Source organism: Lissotriton helveticus, chromosome 2_1 (assembly GCF_964261635.1).
Source record: "Lissotriton helveticus chromosome 2_1, aLisHel1.1, whole genome shotgun sequence".
NCBI lineage: Eukaryota > Metazoa > Chordata > Amphibia > Caudata > Salamandridae > Lissotriton > Lissotriton helveticus.
Genome location: NC_136059.1, coordinates 1,168,354,451 through 1,168,378,957, shown reverse-complemented (window position 1 = coordinate 1,168,378,957; position 24,507 = coordinate 1,168,354,451). Strand labels below are relative to the sequence as shown.

Below are 24,507 nucleotides of genomic sequence, written 5' to 3'. Positions count from 1 at the left end.
AATGGAAACGAAGAATAAGGAGACTTGGAGAAATAAAGTATTTGCCTAGGATCAGACAATTTGGTCACACGGAGAAGCAGCCCAGATTTTCAGGCCACTAGATGAGTATATGTTTCTGATGTAAAAGGTTAGTGCTTATTCCTTTTTCTTTGAGGATGAGATTCGAGCGTAAGTGACAAATTCCGCATTTTATTTATGGCACTTTTACCTAGCCCAAACCACGCTCAAGAAAGTGAGAGCCCCTCACCACAGATATGAAACTACATTACACACTTTTTTTCCCGCACACAGAATGCTCAGCTGAGGCTGGGATTCGAACCTAGGGGCCGATTACGGTTGCGGTGAATCCACATCCTTCGGGCCGGCGGAAGCCACCGCCGGCCCGGAGGATGCGGATTCACCGCTGCGATGACTGAAAAGACCCCCCGCCACATTAGGTTGGCTGGGGGGTCCGCGGCGGACGGCAAGACCGTCTGCCGCTTTTCTGCCGGTCTCCTTCGCGACCGGCGGACATAGTGCATACATATGGTGGCGGTGTCTGCGAGACACCGCCAGCCATATTATGATGCCCGCGGTCCCATGCCTTTCCACGGCGGCATTGCCGCCGTGGAAAGGCATACGGTCTTTCCTTTGGGGGCCCGTTGCCGGTCCCCAGGGTGAAGGGGGGGTGGGGGATGCACATGGGGGGTACCTATGGTACACCCTGCATGTGCATGCACAAAGCGGCAGGCACCGCGCGGTGCCTGCCGCTTTGTGCATGCATATGCAAAACATGCATTTTTAACCTTGCGGCGGGTGCTGCTTCAAGCAATTCCCGCCACAATGTTAAATATAAAGGATGTGACCGCCAGGGTGGCGGTCACATCCTAATTCCGACGGAGGGACCGCCGCTGCCCCTGCGGACGGTCCCTCCACCTCGGGGGTGGCGGACGGACGCGGGTCCGTCCGCCATCATAATAGGCCCCCTAGTTCCCCATTTTCATGGTCGGAGGCTGTAACCACTAGGGATCTGTTCTGAATCTTCCCCTGGTCTGGTCACAAGCAGTCTCAGCGAGGAGATACCCCGATCAGGGTGATTCGGGCGCTTTACAAATCCCATAAATAAATAAATAAATAAATAAACTTGAGCTCCAGTGAAAGCTTGGCTCGTTTTGGGCTCAAAACATACTGTATCATTGTAAAAATAAATAGTAGTGGCTCCGGCAAACTCTCACAGTCCAAGCCACCCTGCTAGTCTGTTGAAGAAAAGCACTTTTCCAGAAGCTGAAAGGGGTGTGACTTGTTAACAATTTTTTGTGTGGGTGTAGGACTGACGGTAAAAGAAGACGCAACAACAAAGTAACAGAAGCGCCTATCTTCCCAAAAAAATTAACTCATGGCACTTGCGATCCATAACACCATGAATAAGTGCAAAATACATACATATGGAAGAATATATTGTTTTAGTGGTCAAAGAATTGAAGAAACACTCCTTGGAACATGCATCCGTCAGATATTTCCAAGAGTTTTTCACAAACATGTCAATGTCATCATATTGATAGTTTATCCTTGAGCGCGTCTGCACTTGTAAAGTTTTTGCATTTCTTCTAAGGGAAGCTGTTTTTTTCCCTGTAGAGGAGTTCCTTCACCTACTGCTCCACCAATTTTATGGGTGTACCCACTTTAAACCCTCTGAAAATTTATTTAGTCCTGCCTTTGGGAGTAATACTGTGCCCATGAGTACAGCCATAAACTGTAATATGGCTGTAGGTGTATTGACATGGAATTTCTTTACAAAAACTGACGAGTTACAAGTCAGAAATAAACACATTGTGGGTACGGTGGACCTCAGAATATATGGTTCATTGCCAAAGACATCCGTGGGTAAGATGCATGCAGCAGGGGAACATCAAAGTGGTGAGAAAATGAGATGTTTAGCACCCTCTTCACCAGCTGTAGAACAGCATCTGGCGAAGGTGGTGCCTTCCACTAGAAAGTGACAGAAGGTACCCTCTTCATCAGCCGGTCCCATACACTACTATTGAGGAGAAGCTGCACCCTAACAAGTATGTGAAAAGCAATAATGACTTATTTTTATATGGTCCTGATCATATGCCTATTGTTGCCCCTAAAAATAACTCTACCCCAATGCATTGACCCAAAACAATGAACCTAAGCTTAATGCAAACATTTTTCTTGAAAATATGGAAATTTGAGCACCTTTTCCACATAAAACATTTTAAAATGAAAATATGTGAACTTATCACATATTTTCCTAGTCCCAAGGTGATGGGAGGCCCGGCTAAGAACCTCGGAATTTGGTTAGGAGAAGACCTCAGATTTGAGGACCATATCAAGAAGCTGTCAGGGACCTGTTTTGCTACGCTAAGGGCTTTAAGAAAATTCTTCCCTCTGCTGCCCTGAGAAGCTAGGGAAACGGTTGAGCGTGCCCTCATCTTGTCCAGATTGGACTATGCTAATGCATTGTTTTGTGGTATCCCGGCTTATCTGGTCAAACGACTGCAGGTTGTCCAGAACGCCGCGGTCCGCCTTTTGTTTAGCATTCCGAAATGGCAGAGCGCTCGGTTACATATGCTCGCGCTCCACTGGCTCCCTGTAGCTCAGAGAATTATATTCAAATCTCTCGTGCTGTCATTTAGAGCTGTCCATGACCTAGGCCCCGGCTACCTGAGGAAGCGCTTCTCCTTCTACACTCCTTCTCGCTGTCTCAGGTCAGCCTCGATGGCCAAACTGACTCTTCCCCGCTATAAGCGGGCTAGGCTGGGCGGCCAATCTATTTCTGTGGTAACTGCGAAGGCTTGGAATGCTCTCCCTCTTCATTTGCGTACCGCCCAGTGTCTATCCAAGTTTAAAAAGGATCTCAAGACCCATCTGTTTGTTTGTCAGGCCTAGGCTGTCTCTCTGTGTTATGTTTGGTCACCTCCGCAACGCGCCAGGATACTCCCCAGTAGCAGAGCGCGCTACAAAACTACCTATAACATAACATAACATCATGTTAGTTTATTTTTGTTTTATTTTTATTGTTTTATCTTTTATGAGCACCTATCGATATTGCCCCTTGCATTCCTGTGCTACGTGAACAAGTTTTACATCCTTTATTTTCTCTGGGAACAGACACGCATGCATAAAACTAGTTATGTAGTCAGAGGCTCATTGGCTAGCTGCACCTTTACCAGAGCAATAACATGGAATGTTTGTGGATAAACAAATCTACATTGTGGCACATATAGTTTGTAGCAAAACAATTTATTTATTTATTTATTTTGAAAGTTTTATATAGCGCGAACAAGATCCTTGCAGATATCAGAGCGCTTTACAAGTACATGGTATAAGAAAAAGGAGCGAGTGATTAACAAAGTTATCGTGCACGGAGTAGCTAGAGGTTATCAAATCAGAGCAAATAAAACAGGGAAACAAGGAAAACATAGTAGATCAGACAAAACATGTGATAAGAGGACAGGCGAAGGGTCTCAATAGATCCAAGGTAAATGTTCAGGTGAATTTGGCCATGAGGATCGCTTTTACTTCTTTTTTGAAGAATGCAGTGGAGGAGATAAGTCTGGTTTCTGGAGGGAGGGCATTCCAGATCCTGGGTGCCATTCCTGAGAAGGAGCGTTTATAAGTTTTTTCCTTCCGGAATCTTTGAGGTTTCAGAAGAAGATTTTTAGTGCTTCTAGTGGCTCTTGAGCCCCCTGAGATTGTGAGCTTCTGGGTGAGGTAGTTAGGCGAGTTGTGGTGTACAGCCCTGTGAGTCATGCAGGCGATTTTCAGGTGGATTCTAGCTTCGTAAGGCAGCCAGTTCAGGGATTTTAAGTCAGGGGAAATGTGCGAGCGGTTTTTTGATCCAGTGATAAGTCTCGCTGCAGCGTTCATAGAGGCTCTTAGTGGTGCGGTAGCTGAAAGGGGGAGACCACAGAGGGCGACGCTTCCATAGTCTAACCGAGGAATGACTAGCGCTTGTACTGCGGTTTGGATGGATGTTCTCGATGAATATTGATTTTATTTTATCTGCTCCACAGTCATATATTGCAGATACAGAAGAAACCTAATCTTTTTACCTATTTACCCTTTCATACTGATAGCAATTCTAGTCACTTAATTGTAAGTTCCTAAGTATATAATACCTGCTGTATTGGTTGGATATACCTAGGACCTGTTTCATTGATTGTTATTGTTTTTCAACTCTACCTATTATGTTAAAAATGTACTTGTTTATCTGTCAGTTGAGTATCTATCCTCATATGGTCCTTCTTTGATGAAATATTTTTTTCTCATGAAATCTCTTGTTTATTTGATAACAGGTTTGTATAAGTCATGCTATAATTAATTACTCTGAAATATGGCTGTAACCAATTTCCTAGGTAAATGAGAGCCGATACGGCAAGTGTTTTCTGCTGCAGGGAAGATATCTAATTATTTTATCTTCAGCTTCTCGGAAATCAATTGCAATAGCATGAGATTACATTGGCTTATAATGGTTTGCTTACACGATAGACGAGGATGCAAGGTTCCACTTCACAGATCATTGTTGCATTTTCAAGAGCCTTAATGAAACATTGTGCCAACTTGTATGATAAGAACAAGCATTTGCAATGCAATAGGTCTAGCATGTTTTTAGAGTAAAAGCTATAGGCAATGTAATGGAAATGTTTTCTGTGATGGGAGGGACAGAATTGCAGGCCCGAAGATATGCAGGAGTCCCCTGTCCCTAGAAGTGGGTATTGGAGGGCTGTGGCACTCGACAATAGCATACACTAGGGATCTTGCTGCCTTATAAGCAGCAACGGGCGGGTCGGTGAAGCGGGCGCCTCAGATGAAAAACATGCGCATTTTTTTGAAGACGCAGTGACCTCGGAGGGGTGGTATGGGTGGGCATGCACTGGTGTGGGAGGGTTGATGTGGTGTGTGGAATGGCATGGGGAGATGATGAGCCACACAGCAGGCACCAAAACTAACAAGCATTGGCATAGCCAATAGGTCTCGCCTCTGGGACCTTATAAGTGTTTAGTTATCCGGCAAAATATCCTTGGTGCAACAACATCAAGTGTTGCATGGCTAAACACTTATAAGGTCCCAAAGGTGAGACCTATTGGCTATGTCAATGCTTGTTTTGAGTGAGTGGCTCGTGCAGGTATGACACTGTGAGGTAGAGACTCTGCGAGTGCTTTTATAGGAGCCCCTGTGACATTGCGCCTCTTAAAAATGTATCTTGGGTCTGGTATAATACTTCTAGCCCCTATTCCTGTCTTCTTGCACCCAATGCATCCTTTAATGTCAAATGTACAGCCGGGGTTGACACTCCTATTATCCCTGCCCTCCAGTGACACTTTACCTGTCACAGGTCGTCGTCGTAGTGGTGGTGGTGGGCGTGGTGGTGGTAGTGGACGTGGTGGTGGACGTGGTGGTGGACTTGGTGGTGGTTTTAATGGTGGACGTGGTGGATGTGGTGGACGTGGTGGTGGTGGATGTGGTGGTGGTGGTGGTGGCGGACGTGGTGGTGGATGTGATGGTGGCCATGGTGGTGGTGCACATGGTGGATGTGGTGGTGGTGGTGGATGTCGTGGTGATGGCCGTGGTGGTAGTGGATGTGGTGGTGGATATGGTGCTGGTGGATGGGGTGGTGGTGGATGTGTTAGTGGTGGTGGACGTGGTGGTGGATGTGGTGGTGTTGGTGGATGTGGTGGTGTTGGTGGATGTGGTGGTGGTGGACGTGGTGGTGGTGGACGTGGTGAAGGTGGTGGATGTGGTGGTGGACATGGTGGTGGACATGGACGTGGTGGTGGATGTGGACATTGTGGTGGATGTGGTGGTGGTGCTGGATGTGATGGACGTGGTAGTGGTGGATGTGGTGGTGGTTGATGTGGTGGTGGACGTGGTGGATGTGGTGGATGTGGTGGTGGTGGACGTGGTGGTGGTGGACATGGTGGTGGTGGATGTAGTGGTGGAGGATGTGGTGGACATGGTTGTGGTGGATGTGGTGGTGGTGGTGGATGTGGTGGTGGTTGTGGATGTACAGGGAATGTGTCGGTGGTGGATGTGGTGGATGTGGTGGTGGTGGCCATGGTGGTGGACGTGGTGGTGGACATGGTGGTGGTGGATGTGGTGTTGGTGGATGTGGTGGTGGTGGATGTGGTGGTGGTGGACATGGTTGTGGTGGACGTGGTGTTGGTGGATGTGGTGGATGTGGTGGAGGATGTGGTGGATGTGGTGGTAGTGGACATGGTGGTGGTGGATGTGGTGGTGGTGTAGGACATGGCGGACGTGCTTGTGGTGGATGTGGCGGTGGTGGATGTGGTGGTGGACGAGATTGAGGTGGATGTGGTGGTGGACATGGTGGTGGTGGACGTGGTGGTGGTGGGTCTGGTGGTGGTGGATGTGGTGGTGGATGTAGTGGTGGACATGGTGGTGGATGTGGTGGTGGATGTGGTAGTGGACGTGGTGATGGTGGACATGGTGGTGGATGTGCTGGTGGTGGACATGCTTGTGGTGGATGTAGTGGTGGTGGACGTGGCGGTGGTGGATGTGGTGGTGGTGCTGGTGGTGGACGTGGTGGTGGATGTGATGGTGGTGAACGTGGTGATGGACGTGGTGGTGGTGGATGTGGTGGTAGTGGACGTGGTGGTGGACATGGTGTTGGTGGTGGTAGAAGTGATAGTGAATGTGGTGGTGGTGGTGGACATGGTGGTAGTGGTGGATGGTGGTGGTGGATGTGGTGGTGGTGAGTGTGGTGATGGTGGTGGTAGATGTGGTGGCGGATGTGGTGGTGGTGGACATGATGGTGGACATGGGGGTGGTGGTGGTGGACGTGGTGGTGGTGGACATGGTGGTGGTGGATGTGGTGGTGGACATAGTGGTGGACTTGGTGGTGGTAGACATGGTGGTGGACATGGTGGACGTGGTGGTGGTGGATGGGGTGGTCGTGGTGGATGTGGTGGTGGACATAGTGGTGGACTTGGTGGTGGTGGACATGGTGGTGGTGGACATGGTGGGGGATGTAGTGGTGGTGGACATGGTGGTGGTGATGGATGTGGTGGTGGTGGACATGGAGGTGGTGGACATGGTGGTGGTGGACATGGTGGTGGTGGTGGACGTGGTGGTGGTGGTGAACGTGGTGGTGGTGGACATGGTGGTGGTAGTGGATGTGGTGGACGTGGTGGATGTGTTGGTGGATGTGGTGGACGTGGGGGTGGTTGACGTGGGTGGAGGATGTGGTGGTGGTGGATGTGGTGGTGAGTGTAGTGGTGGTGGTAGATGTGGTGGTGGTGGATGTGGTGGTGGACATGGTGGTGGACGTGGTGGTGGTGGATGTGGTGGTGGTGGACGTGGTGGTGGTGGACATGGTGGTGGTGGTAGTGGATGTGGTGGAGGTGGTGGATGTGGTGGTGGACATGAGTGGAGGATGTGGTGGTGGTGGTAGAAGTGGTGGTGGTGGATGTGGTGGTGGACGTGGTGGTGGTGGATGTGGTGGTGGTGGATGTGGTGGTGGTGGTGGACATGTTGGTGAATGTGGTGTTGGTGGATGTAGTGGTGGTGGTGGACGTTGTGGTGGTGGACGTGGTGGTGGTAGTGGATGTGGTGGACGTGGTGCTGGTAGATGTGGTGGTGGATGTGGTGGACATGGTGGTGGTGGACATGGTGGTGGTGGAGGACATTGTGGTGGTGGATGTGGTGGTGGTAGTGGATGTGGTGGTGGTGACATGGTGGTGGACATGGTGGTGGTGGTGGACGTGGTGGACCTGGTGGTGGACGTGGTGGTGGTGGATGTGGTGGTGGTGGATGTGGTGGTGGTGGTGATGGACATGGTGGTGGATGTAGTGGTGGTGGATGTGGTGGTGGTGGACAAGGTGGTGGTGGACATGGTGATGGTGGTGAACATGGTGGTGGTGGATGTGGTGGTGGACGTGGTGGTGGTGGACATGGGGGTGGATGTGGTAGTGGTTTGACATGGTGTGGGTGGACATGGTGGTGGTGGTGGATGTGGTGGTGGACGACGTGGTGGTGGTGGAGGAGGTGGTGGTGGACATGGTGGTGGTGGTGGACATGGTGGTGGTGGACATGGTGGTGGCGGATGTGGTGGTGTTGGTGGATGTGGTGGTGGATGTGGTGGTGTTGGTGGATGTGGTGGTGGTGGACGTGGTGGATGTGGTGAAGGTGGTGGATGTGGTGGTGGACATGTTGGTGGATGTGTTCGTGGTGGACGTGGTGGTGGTGGACATGGTGTTGGTGGACATGATGGTGATGGTGGACATAGTGGTGGACATGCTGGTGGTGGACGATATGGTGGTGGTGGACATGGTGATGGATGTGGTATTGGTGGTGGATGTGGTAGTGGTGGACGTGGTGGTGGCGGATGTGGTGGTATTGGTGGATGTGGTGGTGGATGTGGTGGACGTGGTGGTGGATGTTGGTGGGCATGGTGGTGGTGGTGGACGTGGTGGATGTGGTGGTGGTAGTGGATGTGGTGGACGTGGTGCTGGTAGATGTGGTGGATGTGGTGGACATGGTGGTGGTGGACGTGGTGGTGGTGGAGGACGTTGTGGTGGTGGATGTGGTGGTGGTAGTGGATGTGGTGGTGATGACATGGTGGTGGATGTGGTGGTGGTGGACATGGTGGACCTGGTGGTGGACGTGGTGGTGGTGGATGTGGTGGTGGTGGATGTGGTGGTGGTGGTGGACATGGTGGTGGATGTAGTGGTGGTGGATGTGGTGGTGGTGGACAAGGTGGTGGTGGACATGGTGATGGTGGTGAACATGGTGGTGGTGGATGTGGTGGTGGACATGGGGGTGGATGTGGTAGTGGTTTGACATGATGTGGGTGGACATGGTGGTGGTGGTGGATGTGGTGGTGGACGATGTGGTGGTGGTTAACATGGTGGTGGTGGACATGGTGGTGGTGGTGGTGGTGGTGGTGGTGGACATGGTGGAGGTGGACGTGGTGGTGGTGGATGTGGTGGTGTTGGTGGATGTGGTGGAGGATGTGGTGGACAGGTGGTCCTGGACTTGGTGGTGGTGGATGTGGTGATGGTGGATGTGGTGGTGGTGGATGTGGTGGTGGACATGTTGGTGGATGTGGTGGTGGTGGACGTGGTGGTGGTGGACATGGTGTTGGTGGACATGATGGTGATGGTGGACAGAGTGGTGGACACGCTGGTGGTGGACGATATGGTGGTGGTGGACATGGTGGTGGATGTGGTGGTGGTGGTGGATGTGGTAGTGGTGGATGTGGTGGTGGCGGATGTGGTGGTATTGGTGGATGTGGTGGACGTGGTGGTGGATGTTGGTGGACATGGTGGAGGTGGTGGACGTGGTGAAAGTGTTGGTGTTGGTGGACGTGGTGGTGGTGGATGTGGTGGTGGACATGGTGGTGATGGACATGGTGATGGTGGATGTGGTGGTGGAAGTGGAGGTGGATGTGGTAGTGGTGGTGGATGTGGTGGTGGTGGATGTGGTGGTGGACATGGTGGTGGATGTTGTGGTGATGGATGTGGTCGTGGTGGACATGGTGTTGGTGGACATGGTGGTGGTGGTGGACATGCTGGTGGTGGATGTGGTAGTGGTGGATGTGGTGGTGTTGGTGGATGTGGTGGTGGTGGACGTGGTGGTGGTGGACATGGTGGTGGATGTGGTGGATGTGGTGGTGGACGTGGTGGTGGACGTGGTGATGGTGGATGTGGTGGTGGTGTACATGGTGGTGGTGGACGTGGTGATGGTTGTGGTGGAGGTGGTGGTGGTGGTGGATGTGGTGGAGGACATGGTGGTGGTGGACGTGGTGGTGGTGGATGTGGTGGTGGTGGATGTGGTGGTGGTGGACGTGGTGGTGGTGGATATGGTGGTGTTGGTGGACGTGGTGGTGGTGGACGTGGTGATGGTGGACGTGGTGATGGATGTGGTGGTGGTGGACATGGTGGTGGTGGACGTGGTGGTGGTGGACATGGTGGTGGTGGACGTGGTGGATGTGGTGGTAGTGGACATGGTGGCAGACGTGGTGGTTGTGGACGTGGTGGATGTGGTGGTAGTGGACATGGTGGCGGACATGGTGGTGGTGGACGTGGTGGTGGTTGATGTGGTGGTGGTGGACTTGGAGGTGGATGTGGTGGTGATGGATGTGATGGTGGACATGGTGGTGATGGTGGATGTGGTGGTGGTGGACGTGGTGGTGGTGGATGTGGTTGTGGACGTGGTGGTGGATGTGGTGATGGTGGACGTGGTGGTGGTGGACGTGGTGGTGGTGGACGTGGTGGTGATGGAGGTGGTGGTGGGCGTGGTGGTGGTGGACGTGGTGGTGGATGTGTTGGTGGACATAGTGGTGCTGGTGGATGTGGTGATGGACGTGGTTGTGGACGTGGTGGTGGTGGACGTGGTGGTGGTGGACGTTGTGGTGGACATGGTGGTGGTGGATGTGTTGGTGGTGGATGTGGTGGTGGATGTGGTGGGGTGGTGGTGGATGTGGTGGTGGACGTGGTGGTGGATGTTGTGATGGTGGACATGGTGGACGTGGTGGTGGTGGACGTGGTTGTGGTGGACATGGTGGTGATGGAGGTGGTGGTGGACGTGGTGGTGGTGGACGTGGTGGTGGATGTGTTGGTGGACATAGTGGTGCTGGTGGATGTGGTGATGGACGTGGTGGTGGACGTGGTGGTGGTGGACGTGGTGGTGGTGGACGTTGAGGTGGACATGGTGGTGGTGGATGTGTTGGTGGTGGATGTGTTGTTGGTGGATGTGGTGGTGGATGTGGTGGTGGTGGACGTGGTGGTGGATGTGGTGGTGGATGTGGTGGTGGACATGGTGGTGGATATGGTGGTGGTGGACGTGGTGGTGGTGTACATGGTGGTGGATGTGGTGGACATGGTTGTGGTGGTGGACGTGGTGGATGTGGTGGTAGTGGACATGGTGGAGGACGTGGTGGTGGTGGATGTGGTGGTGGATGATGTGGTGGTGGTGGACGTGGTGGTGGATGTGGTGGTGATGGATGTGATGGTGGACATGGGTGATGTGGTGGTGGTGGACGTGGTGGTGGTGGATGTGGTGGTGGACGTGGTGGTGGATGTGGTGATGGTGGACATGGTGGACCTGGTGGTGGCGGACGTGGTGGTGGTGAACGTGGTGGTGATGGAGGTGGTGGTGGACGTGGTGGTGGTGTACATGGTGGTGGATGTGTTGGTGGACGTTGTGGTGCTGGTGGATGTGGTGATGGACGTGGTGGTGGACATGGTGGTTGTGGACGTGGTGGTGGAGGACGTGGTGGTGGACATGGTGGTGGTGGTAGTGGATGTGTTGGTGGTGGATGTGGTGGTGGTGGTGGACGTGGTGGTGGATGTGGTGGTGGTGGACGTGCTGGTTGTGGATGTGGTGGTAGACGGTGTGGTGGACAAGGTGGTAGTGGATGTGGTGGTAGTGGACGTAGTGGTGGACATGGTGGTGGTGGTGGATGTGTTGGTGGTGGACATGGTTGTGGATTTGGTGGATGTGGTGGACGTGGTGGACGTGGTGGTGGCAGTGGAAGTGGTGGCGGTGGACGTGGTGGTGCTGGTGGATGTGGTCGTGGAGGTGTGGTCGTAAAAAAAAAAAACTTGTCCTGCCTGCAGTGAGGTACGCGAAAGTGAAAGCGACCACGTTTGGAGCTGAAAGTGCACGCTGTGCTTAAGGAGCCATGACGAGGGAGGAAAGCCGCTTGGTCGCTCCCGCAGAGCCTAGACCAGGGCAGAGAGAAGGCGGGACATGCACCTGCCTTTGGCCAATTGTGTGCTGTCTTTCTTAGACAGACGCATGCAAAGGCCAATAGCGGGTGAAGAAAAGAAAAGCACATGCACAAGCGTGTGTTCCGAAGTTTAAAGCCCTTACTAAATGTCTCGCAGAGTAGCGCATGCGCGCTGGCTCAGATGAGACCTAAAAAGCACCGCCTTCAGTAGGAAAAAGCAATAACTTCAGAGGTGTGATGGGACGGGCATGCACTATTGTGGGAGGAGTGAGGTGGTGTGTGGAACGGCATGGGGAGATTAAGAGCGGCACAGCGAGCGGCAAAGCTGAATAAGCACAGACGAACAAGCAGTGACCTTGGAGGGATGGTGGGGGCGGGTATGCACTGTTGTGGGACGGGTGAGGTGGAGTAGGAATGGCACAGGGAGATTAAGTGATGGGCCTAGCTGAAAAATTAAGTGGCTAATAAGGTTTCATGGCAGCAACATGAGCAGAGGCAGGGCAACTAAAAAACAGTGGGAATAACATGCAGCGTATAAGCACATGTAACAGGGGCACTCCTCATGGGAGGATACGAAAGCCCAAAAGGAGGGACTAGTAAGCCTATCTATGAATCAAAAGCGAGCATTTACAAAGGCCAGTCAGAGAAGGCAATTGAAAACATGGGAGGTGCCTATGCTCTAGTGCAACATGCCTCACAGAGCTACACATGCGCTGCACAGGCTAGACCTAAAAACTACTAATATTATTGTTTACATTTCCTTCACATTTTCCACTTGAACTTTATGTCATTCAAGAAAATATAAGATCAATGTTTTACATGTAACAAGAATGAGTTATTGAAGTAGAAGGAAATTCATGGTTCTAAGTAGGCCAGGGCATTGAACTCTGCTTCGTTCATGGAGTTTGCGGAACTCTACAGAGAGTTTTTTGTCAATTTGCAGAGTTCCGTGTAGTGGAACTCAGCGAACTCTGCCCAGTCCTGGATCTAAGTGGGAGGACATTTTTGATTTATTCATGGGCACATTGGCCTCCCCTCCATTTTATTCATTTCAAGAGGAATTTGCTAGTCATTTTAGGTCAGTCTCTTCCAAACCTGGTATATTTCACATTTTGGTAATATTTCACAATAATAAAATGTTCTTGGCCCTGCCCAAAATATTTCTAAACCACCAGGGGAACTATCATATATACAGCATATTTTCCTTGTTGCACCGGGTGCACCTTTTAAAAGTTGAGCCCCGTGCAAACAAGGAAAATGCGCCTTAGGATGTATGTGCTGGCCCCGGGCAGCCATGAACTCACGCTGCCCTGGGGGCTGCGCATTCATGTGAAAAACAGATCAGCTGTTTGAAGCTGCTCCGTGTTTCACTGTGCCGACAGCCACCCGCATTCACTTTAAAGAGGGATTAGAGATTTCCTTGCAGGCAAGTGTAGTGAGTGACTAGACCTGTCTGCAAGGGAAAGTCTGGGGGGTCCATGGTACCCCCTTTCCACCCCTCCAGAGGGCTGCCCTCAGGGTACTCATTCACAGTGCACCACCTGACAGCTTCTTTACTTCTGGGCCCGCATCTGTAATATGGCACGGAAGCAGAGGCAAAAGGATTCCCTCATATTTATGGCACCACGCCCCCATGCAAATGAGGGAACACTCTCTAATGATAGCGCTGGCGCTTTATGTGCACCAGCGCGATCAGTTTTACCGATGGGGATGCAGAAGCGTCTGCGGCCCCTTCTGTAATACCAAAGTGCCCCGGGGGCACGCAAAGCCGGCGCAAATTCCCATTGCACTTCTGTAATATGGCACCAGGTTTGAAATCGAAGATATTTATTTGTAAATTTTTACTGTAAGGCCAAAAATGTCAATCCATCACATGCAGATCTCTCCTTGCCCATTTTTGAAACCTTATTCATCCTGTCTGTAGCAGGCACAAGTAACAAAGAGTGATAAATGAATTAACTGGATATGCAAAAAGGAAAGCTGATATAGATGGATTATTAAGTTTCAAAAAGGGGAAAATAAAAGAATGGGTTTCAAAAAGAAAAAAAGCAACAGGACATAGGAAAGGCAATATGATGCAATGTAAAGTAAAGCAAATCGAGCAACCTTCGCGTACATGGGTAGGGGGGGGGGCACTCAAAGAGAAAAAATATTTTTAGATCCTGGGAGCGGAGACTCATCTCTGAAGTGGCACCTTTCTCCTTGACAACCATTAAGCCAGCTTGGCAAGCCCTTCTTTTATCCCAAGTGATATATATCAGTAGCAGTTCCTGTTCACCCACGCTGTGCAAGTGCCACATTTTTGCTTGCATGACACTACACAGCCAGGAGAATCCCAGGAGAGGCCCATCCTGGTGCCTATGGTTAGCAGTTCAGTATATTTAAAACAAAGGTCCTAGAGAGGTCACTCGAAGCCAGTGGTAGGTTGAATGTAATAGTTTACTCTTTCTAGTTCAATTGCTATTTAAATTAATCCATTCTGTACCTTTTCTGTACCCATTAGAAATGTATTAGAAAAATAGGCTGCCGATTCACAATCTCTTTCTAAATATATTTTAAAATCAATCCACAGAAGAGTGTTGTTTTCAAATCAATTTTAAGCTGTAATATTGTACTGTGCAATAGTTCTGCACTCATTACTGCTCTCATAGTTGTGGTCTGAAAAGCATTCCCAGTCTACTCCTGTTTGGTTCTGTTTTTTGGGAAATCAGACTGACTTTCTATTTATTGTGTACACTTCACCAAAATGAAATACATTTAGACATTTATGATTATTTAAAAAGCACTTTGTGTTCTGCATAAAGAAGTTAAACTCTCAGGACTATGCTTAATGGCTTAATATAAAAAATGTAAACTCCGTATGTAGCCTGCCCTTGCAGATAGGGCTGTTGTTGCCTGCTTTGCTTAATGAATCGAAAGAAATATACTTTTTTTTTTCAACAAACACACGTGAGAGTTTCCTCTAGTGATCCTTCGCTTGAGTTCAATTTTCACCAAGTGTTGTTAAGATTATTGAATTCCAATTTCATTTGGGTCTCTTCTTATACTCACTTCTTCAACTTGTAAATTGATCTAAATTGAATTAATGACAAGCTGCTACATTATGTCTTATATATTTTCTTTCTCTTTTACAATATAGATTTACCCAACACCAGACCAAGAGAATACAGGATAGTGACTCCCATCAGCACGGATGCAGAGGGGCAGTTTGTTTCCACCTTGCTCTCGTCCAGCCATAAAAGAAGGTCACCCAGGGATGTGTCGCAAATCCCAGTCAACCAACTCTTCTATAACCTCACTGTTTTTGGGAGACAATTCCATGTCAGGCTCAGGCCCAATAATCACCTGTTGGCTCCAGGAGCAGTGGTAGAATGGTTTGAAGATGGAAGTAAAGATGAAGATGTGAATCAGGCGGAAAGTGGAACAGACACACCGTGGAAGAAAGAGGCATTGCAGACTAACTGTGCCTATGTTGGAGACATACCTGATGTCCCAGGAGCCTCTGTTGCCCTTAGCAACTGTGATGGTCTGGTAAGAGCTATCCCACTTTATTTTTGTGTGTTGTGCGGATGTTAGTTTTCAGAAATATAATTGGACCTATATGACCTGTCTGCAATATGTTGAATGGGCAGAAAACTATGTGCACATTTGTTTATTTATTTGAGATGGTATAAAACACAAAGAAGACCCAGTTTGTCAGCAGAACACATCATATAAGTGGTAGCAAACACACATCATGAATTTCACACAACATATTTGGAAATATTGACTATAAAGTTTTACTAATTAGCACATGATAAAAAAATATTTATCAATAAACATAAAATAATTCAAACATATAAAAAATAATAATAGTCTATAGAAGACTAAAATAAATTGATGTAGAATCTTCAGTCCATAAAGTAGTCTCATAAGGAGGTGAATATTAGTAGTGGCGTGGCTTCGAAAGAGCAAACATTAAAGTTCTCCGTTTTAAAGATAGCCTTTGAGGGAAATGTTCGTGTCAGGGATGAAATTACAAACTTTAAATTCAGTCTCATAGAACAATTTGCTCTATAATTTTGCTTTCTGAATGACAATGTTTCCAGAAGAGTGTTTTGACACTAGTGGGTGAAAGCCTCCCAAGCTTATAAATTCTTGAGTTTGGAGTTTGCAGCCCCAGTGTGAATATTTGTTAGAACTATTCTGGCCAGCTTGAATAGGCTACTGGCTTCATGATCAGAACTGAGGTGATATGTCCTGATAATTTCTTTCCTAATACTCGCCAAGCAGCAATAGCACGCAAGATGTTTTTAGGTGGCACCAGGGGCATAACTAAGGCCCCTGCAGCCCCTGTGGTGCAGGGGCCCCTCAACCCTCCAGGAGGCCACTTTACTCTTCAGGGGAGCACCATTCAACCCAAGGCCAATGAGCATCTGTAATATATGGGAGACTCTGGGGCTCCCTTCACAATCTGTTGGGGAGAGGGGCATTATTTTGCGTTACACAACTGGGGGCGACACATTGTGGATTTCACTCAAGCGAATAATTAAGGAGCTGTGTAATCTAACCTAGAGAGGTCTGGAGAACAAACATATTTGAGGAGAACCACTAGTAAACAAGCATTTGCAATGCAATAGGTCTCGCATTAGGAAAGTGTGAGCTATTGGTATTGTAAATGACACATTTTTTAAATATGTGTTGGCTTTGAAAATATATAAATTAATAGCATCATTATTCACAAAGCTAAAAGCTTACACTTTCCTAATGCGAGTCCTATTGGCTATGGCAATGCTTGTTGGTAGCAAGCAAGGACAGAGCTGTTGTGGTGCTGAGTGATGATGTAGTTGGGCTGAGTGATGTGGTGGTGTATTAGAGTGATGTGGTGGTGTGTTAAAGTGATGTGGTGGTGTCCCCGAGTGATATGGTGGTGTCCCCGAGTGAGGTGGTGGTGTCCCTGAGTGATGTGGTGGTGTCCTCGCGTGATGTGGTGGTGTTCCCGAGTGATGTGGTGGTGTTCCTGAGTGATGTGGTGGTGTCCCTGGGTGATGTGGTGGTGTCCTTGAGTAATGTGGTGGTGCCCCTGAGTGGCGCCCCTGAGTGATGTGGTGGTGCCCCTGAGTGATGTGGTGGTGTCCCTGAGTGATGATGGAGGGTGGAGTTGGAGGGTGGAGTTGGAGGGTGGAGTTGGAGTTGGAGGGTGGAGTTGGAGGGTGGAGTTGGAGTTGGAGGGTGGAGTTGGAGGGTGGAGTTGGAGGGTGGAGTTGGAGTTGGAGGGTGGAGTTGAAGTTGGAGGGTGGAGTTGAAGTTGGAGTTGGAGGGTGGAGTTGGAGTTGGAGGGTGGAGATGGAGTTGGAGCGTGGGTGCGAGAGCGAGAAAGAGACGTGAGGAGAGGAGCTTTTAGTGAGGGGCAAAAGGCCCACTGGCGAGCTTTAGCTAATGCATGGCGAGTGTAGGGCTAAAAGAACAAGATAGCGGGGAGTGCATTCCTTTGAAGTCTGATGGGGGGGGGAGCGGCAGCCTTTGAAGTCTGATTGGGGGGGCGGGGGAGCAATTGGTGAGGCACATGCACTGGCCATAATCCGCATTCCAAAGCCCTCTGGCAAAAAAGGAAGGGTGGGAGGGAACGAGCATATGGGGTGTGAGCGATAACGAAAGTAAGAGGGGGAGCGGGAAGTGAGGCCAAGCGCGCACTGGCAAAAGCAGTCCAGATGCCAGTTTCGTGCTTGAATGCCTCACATGCACTGGCCATAATCCGCATTCCAAAGCCCTCTTGTTGTTACTGGAGCCCCTACATAATTTCTCGCAGAAGCAATGCGCAAGCGCATTGGCTACAGCGAGACCTAAAAAACATCTTCTTGGATACGTGTTTTATTTTCTGAAGGAATCTGTTTTGTTATTGTGCTCCTCTAGCCAAATAATTCACGTGGGCACATAGATTCCATATTTTTGTCTGAGATTAAACTCACGGATTTAGAGCATTGCATGATGGATGGCTTACAGAGAATCACGGCAGGATGTAAGTTACAATAGGTAATGATGGGGGATAGTTAAAATCTGTTTCCAAATTTCTTAGAAAGCGCTTAGGAATGTATGCCACTTATTTAAGACGATTTCTCCTTTCCTATGTCTACAACGGTGTGGTTTCTAGCTAACTTAGTGCAATTCAGCTAGGGATGCTGCATGTGGCCATGAGTTTTGAACAACTTCGAATCTGCATGATGCTTCAATTATCATTTTACAATGATTATGAAGCTGGTAAATAAATGGCATTTGACAAATTATGGTTCATTGATTCATATTCAATCAACAGTTAGTGAAATGTTTCACATTTTAGAAGTTCAATATGAAGAGTCAATGTGTTCACTATTTTGATTTACTGTCATTGATTATGCATAAATTATGTACCTGCTATTTTCCTGAAACATGTCAGTCTTACCTAAATAATAGCCTCCATATGTTGTTGAAGAGGTGGCGGCAAGAGGGATTCTCCTAAAGTGAGCCACTTTTGTGCCCACGTATGATCATAGAAAAGAAAATCATTCTTCTGGGGTATGTAGATAGTCAGACAACTGTCTGGGAATTCTTTGTATGTTTCTTTTAACATACATTCTTTATCTTTCAAGTTTGAGGGCTCTCTTTCGATTGGAGGCTAGAGGCATGAGATCATGCACTCAAGCATGAATGTCAAGTTTGGTTGCATATTTCCATTTGATTGAGATTGCATTTTTCTCTATCGTGATGGTTTTTGCGATTAACTGTGTCGAGCCTTCTTTGTAGCTCAGTTATGTCAATTTCTCATGACATGATTAACCTGTTATGAGCAGAACTTTGATTAATGATATTGTTAGTTATTATGTTCTCGTGATGAAGCTCAGTATTTGGCGAATGTAAATGATGCATTTTCCAGATATGCTCATTGCTTTCAAAGTAATGCTGTATTAATGCGTGTTGAAATGGATCCAGAAACTGGGATGGTCCTAACGCGTGGCACAAGAGGTATGCAGATCATCAGAGGAGGCTGCTCAGTTCCCGAGAGTCGTTGCGCAATCTTTGAAAAAAATGGTCCCAGCTTGTTGGATTGGTTGTTAGCATTCAGAAAGTTCTCCATGACTATTTGTTGTGAGGGATTTACATTTTTGGCCCAGCAACACTAACAGAAAGAGGTTGATGAGCACTAGTTCATTATACCTGTTATATTATACCTGTGCAGAGGAGTTAACGGAGTTCATGGCAGAGAGCTGCAGCTGGTGCTTCATGGAAATCCCAGACACTATTATGTGGTCAAGTTTGTCATAAATTTGTCGCAGTATTTGAAGAGGCCTCAGATATTCTCTTCTTATTGTGGATTGTACTTAGTAGGTTTACAAGGTTCACTGGATGAGGGAAATATACGTTTGCTCAGAGAAACACTGCACTTAATTTTGAAACATTGTAAATACTCAACAGAGTCTCCTTAAACTTTGATGGTATAAATGTTCCACCCCAAAACCATCACTTGGTAATGCCAGCCTTACATAATCTCTGCTCCCACTGGCAACACACCTGAAGCTTCAACCCCAAATTGTTTATTTATTTTCTTTGCTTTCAGTCCATCTCATTAGTCTGGGGGATTAGATCTAGCATTCCTACTTTGGTCTGGTAAAGGAATTATCTAAGCTGAAAACAAGGCAGAGTGGGGCATTTTTTCAGCAGGTGGAGAAAACAATAGGTGCTGTGGCTGGGGTAAAGATATACAATGGAAAAATATCTGCAACTGTATTATTTTATGGGGGAGGTGTATGTAGTCAGGAGACTTAAGGCAATGTTGTCATCATAAAATTATACTATCTGAAGTATTAGCGAGCGGTATGACATACGGAGGTTTGGAACTGAAGTGAGGCCTTAATCCTTCGCCCATCAGCCCCAGAACCTACTCCCTGGATCAAGGCAAAACATGGAAACCAATCATTGGGCACCAGATAATGGCTGCCAAGTCTTTTCAGTCAGACATTCCACTGACCGACTTTGACAGGTCTAAGTGTGTAAGGGGCAGCCCAATGATTTCAAATCACCTCACAACTATCCCAAATATCTTCACTTTACATATCATTACAGAGATGAACCTCACACCTAGTAAGTCACACCACATAATAGTGCATAGACCATAGCGCCCTATAAATAAAATCACCCGAACTTTCAGACTCTGGTTTGCGATTGAATATTGGAATTGCATAGGCCCTTGGTAATCAGGGCCGGACTGAGAACCAAAATCATCCCTGGTAAAGATGTCGGCCACCCTCGGGCTGCTAGTGGAAAGCTTTGTGCCGCTTTTGTGTGCTGCAAAACAGGCCCCCAGTAAAAAAAGGCCCCCCCAGGGGTCTAAAAACGGCCCAACACTGGGAAATGCCCGATGACTGCTACGGCCAGTCCAGCCCTGCTGGTAATTGACAGCAGCAAAAGAGTGTAATAATAGCAGGCTATGTTCTAGCCCAATGGTAAAAACATAACATTATAACATAACAGTGCAATAAGCAGCTTTCAAATGGAAAATACACACCTGTCCTTCTTTTCTTTCTTTTATCAACTTGAATGCCACGAGCCTGCTCCTTGCTTTAGTTTTCTTCCAGTGTCTATCCCCTGTTTCTTAAGCCTCTGAAAGAACCTGTGGTTGAACCCGTGCACGGTTATAGTAGTCTCTCTCCGAACTGGCTCTCGTCTGCCTCTGCCCCACTAGAAATATGGCCTCCAGCCTGTGTATTGAACACTTTTGTTGTAACCTTAATAATGATGTGGACAAAAGACTCATCCCCTATTTTTCTCCTAGATGTGCTGTTCTTATCTCTTATGGTATTCTTACATTTCTTAGCAATGTTGACTTCACCACTTGTGATAACTGTAACATCCCTCTCCTGATTCATGGTGTTTAAGATCACAACTCATTGGCGGGGGCATGGGGGAAGCAAAATCAAATAGAATTAAAAAGTAGAAGCGGGTACAGGGAATACTTGACATTGCATTTTGTTCTGTCTGGAAGATCACTCCCATGCTGTGTCAGGTGACCTAAAACTTTGGGGTGGGGCCAAAACTGATTTGGTGCTTGTTTGTAATAGCACAGCGAATACCAAAATGATGGAGTGTAGTATGAAACACACTAATTTAAAGCACCTGAGATTAATTCAGGCATTTCATCCATCACTTTTTTTGTTTTCAAAATTAGAAAAGTCCTATAGAGAAGTCTTTTTGTTGGAGTCAAAATACAATCTGTTATTTTAATGGTCAGGGAGAACAATGTATTTGCAATGAATGCCTTTACTTTACTGTTAGGCCTTCTAATGAGAGATGATATCTTTCACAGGCAATCCTCTCACATTCATGTCAAATATGCATGTCTTTGACCAGTATTAGGTGACACCTAGCAACAAATAAAAAAACATACTCTTAGTATTGAGACAAAACAGACCTTCCTAAGCAGAAAACAATTATGGGCATGAGCTGCAATCGAAAAGTCCCAAATGCACCCTCATTTTCTGCAGTAGAATGATTTTAGATGTAAGAGGACTAACATGGGCATAGGTTACCCTGCAGGACACTTTGGCTATTTTTCCATGCTCTATTTCTGTGCAGAGGCTGGAGCAGACAAGTATTTACTGTGCTCCCCCAGTGGTCAACCAAGGTAAACATTTGGCAATCCCGAATACACACTGCTTGTAGACCACATACACTGGGTACACAAATCCAAACAGTTTACAAAAAGCCTAATAACAGGGGCGCGTGGCTACGCACTGCGACACGCGCTGAGAGCTCCATCTATTTCCTTTACGTAGGCTGGGATGTAACCACCAAAGAGTAGGCGCATAGTTTCAGGTATATATATATATGGCTGCAACCTTTCTGCAACCTTTCTTGGAAGCACCTATTTCTTCATTCGAATGAGAGCGCAAGCAGGAGAGCCATTAATGCCCATTTTTTGCCCATTCTTTTTCGGGTGCCCATGCCAACTGCTATTTAAAGAATGAGAAATCTGCAACAATAGCATAGAAGTTCATATCCGCCCTTCTAACCTCAGGCCCTCTTGGGTTCTATAGTCCATTAATATTGCTACCATGCTCATTTAGTCAAAAGAATGCTCTCATAAGTTCCAATTATTGTAAAGGCATCCAAGGGAAATTTGGCACCTATATTTATATAAGCTGCACACATTGCATCAGCAGTTTTGTGCTTTTTCACTGACAATTACACCACGTTGCACAAGCAAGTATTACATTTGCATTGAATGGCTTGTTAAACTATTTTATTAGCCCAAATGTTCATGGAATTTGATAGGTTTGTACCAGCACATTCTATTTATTCTGAAATATCAGAGCAAAATTGCACCAAAGCCCGTGCAATCTTTGAATCCATTATCCACCATCTTCCAGCATCTTCTTAGCATCTGAGACACAGAGTCAACAAGACATCTCAGACAGGAGAAGCACCTTCGGGGTAAGGTGAAGATTACTGATGGAGGCCAGAAACTTGAAGGGGTTTGAACAAGTTGTTTGGCCTGGTCTGCTGGGCACACCTGCTTAACCAATGGCAGGGCTCACAAACAGTGAACTGCCTAAGTAATATAAGATAGGTTGCTCTGCGACTCACTGACACTGGTATAAAACGAGGCAGGATAGGCAAAGGACTGCGAGGATGAATGAGGGTTCCCAAGAGGATCACAGCAGGCCAAATGGACAAAAGGAGGAGCATAGGTGATATGATAGAATAAGTTAGCTTTAAAATGGATGGAGGGAATTGGAATAGCCATATCTAAACAAGTATTTGCAATGCAAATGGTCCTGCATTTACACAAGTTTAAGCTATTGGCATTGTAAATGACAATGCCTATTATTTTTGTTTTGTTTTTTAAAACATAAATAAAAGGCTTTGTCATTTTCAATGCCAATAGCTTAAACTCGCATAAATGCGAGACCTATTGCATTTCAAATGGTTGTTTAAGTTTAAAACTGAGCTCTGCGCCACTTCAAGGCCACCGCGCTCAGTTCCTTTTTTTTTGGTTTTTAACTTTAACAGTCAGCGCATTTTCCTTAAAGCGGGCGCCGAGCTCACTATGGGCCCGATTCACAGAACTAACTTAAGACAAAATCCTACATTTACTACCATTTTGGTATTCACAGAAGGCACTTACTCATTTCGGTATTCACAGAAGTTAGGACTCCTAACTTTAGGACTCCTAAACTGGGAAAATCCTAACTTTAAGACTTTCGGTATTCACAAAAGGCATTTAGGAGTCCTAAAGTTAGGACTCCTAACTTCTGTGAATACCAAAATGAGTAAGTGCCTTCTGTGAATACCGAAATGAGTAAGTGCCTTCTGTGAATACCAAAATTGTAGTAAGTTTAGGATTTTGTCTTAAGTTAGTTCTGTGAATCAGACCCATAGAAAGTTAAAAAACAAACAAAATTAAACAGAGCGCCGTGTCCCAGAAGTGGACGCTGTGCTCAACATGACAGTTAAATACAATTAAAATATAAAATGATCGCAGTGTCCCTAAAGCGGGAAAATCATGTCCTTCTTTTTCTCTCATGCCATGTTTTCACCTATTTATCACAATTCAATAGGCCCCTAGGTGTAGCGAATTTCAGACAGCATCATTCTATTTGATAGAACATCTACACGTCATCCTTAAATATGCTTATTCTATATCTGGTCTGGTTTCATACAACCGCTTTCCTTTTTTAGGTCAAGTATTCAAGACCTCTTGTATATACTTTAGTATATACTTACAAGTGTATGTACTTTGTGGGCTCTGGAGATTAGCCCTAGGACTTGTCTGCTTCCGCTTAGGGACTTTTTTCTGTTCAACTGCCTCTATTTAACTGTCTTAATAGAAAACAACCAGCAGAGGTCAGTAAAATACCAGAATTGCTTTCTGCTTAGGGACTTTCTTTTTTAATTTTTCTGGCAACTGCCTCTATTTAACTGTCTTAATAGAAAACGACCAGCAGAGGTCAGTAAAATTCCAGAATCACTTTAGCATTCTCTAGATTCCAGTCCATAAAAATTGTCTTCCATGAGCACCCGTAGACAATAATATTTTTTTTCAAATCTTGTATTTTCAGTGATATGACCTGACCTTATATTAAAAAACAGAGCTTTGGACTATACCATTTCCCGCTGAAAGGCAATCTTTTTCTCCGTGTGTTCCCATACCTGGCATGTCTCGCAGTTTGGTGCTTATTTTCCCTCCATGTTAAAGAACAGTAGATGTTTCAGCACCCAGGCTAATGTGCTGCGTAGATAGATAAATATAAGTTCCCAAAGGCGAGACCGATTGCATTGCAAATACTTGTTCTCAAAAGAAACCACTTAATTACTGCAAAGTGTAGGAAATCAGGTTCATTATTACGGAACAGAGAACTTGTACACATGTAGTCGCAACTCAGGCTGCTAAATTCCAGGGACTGACCTATTTCCATATGACTACAGATTAGTGACTCAGATCTTCTTGGTAACGACTTAGGTCTTACACAACTGAATCCCAAACCTGGACTGACCTTGTGCGGGAATTTGCTCTTGCATCAAACCAATTTTCCCTTAATATCAAGATTCCTTCCAATTTTTTTTTTTTTTCTGGCCAACACCGACTTCACTGTTACCAGCATTAGTGTGGGAAGCTGACAAATACAACTAAACCCATCTCTGAAACCAACTTCCCTCACAAAACATCCAGGACTGTGGACATCTTTGAGAGGAAACACTAATTTTTGACAGTCTTGCTCAAATAAGACCACGTTATCCGCAAGAATTTCCAATACATTATTCAACTGCACGAGAGATCACACCCTTGCTTGAACTGG

The 24,507-nt window shown here is 47.1% G+C and overlaps 1 protein-coding gene across 3 annotated transcripts in view; it reads left to right on the top strand.

Moving 5' to 3' along the window:
- The window catches only part of LOC144818519 (A disintegrin and metalloproteinase with thrombospondin motifs 3-like), a 641,954-nt gene that overhangs the window by 99,668 nt on the left and 517,779 nt on the right, over nucleotides 1-24,507 (top strand). For all 3 annotated transcript variants that reach the window (XM_078676013.1, XM_078676012.1, XM_078676014.1), the window contains exon 3: nucleotides 14,838-15,229. In XM_078676013.1, the coding sequence (XP_078532139.1) occupies nucleotides 14,838-15,229 (392 nt within the window). The remainder of the gene's footprint in view (nucleotides 1-14,837; nucleotides 15,230-24,507) is intronic.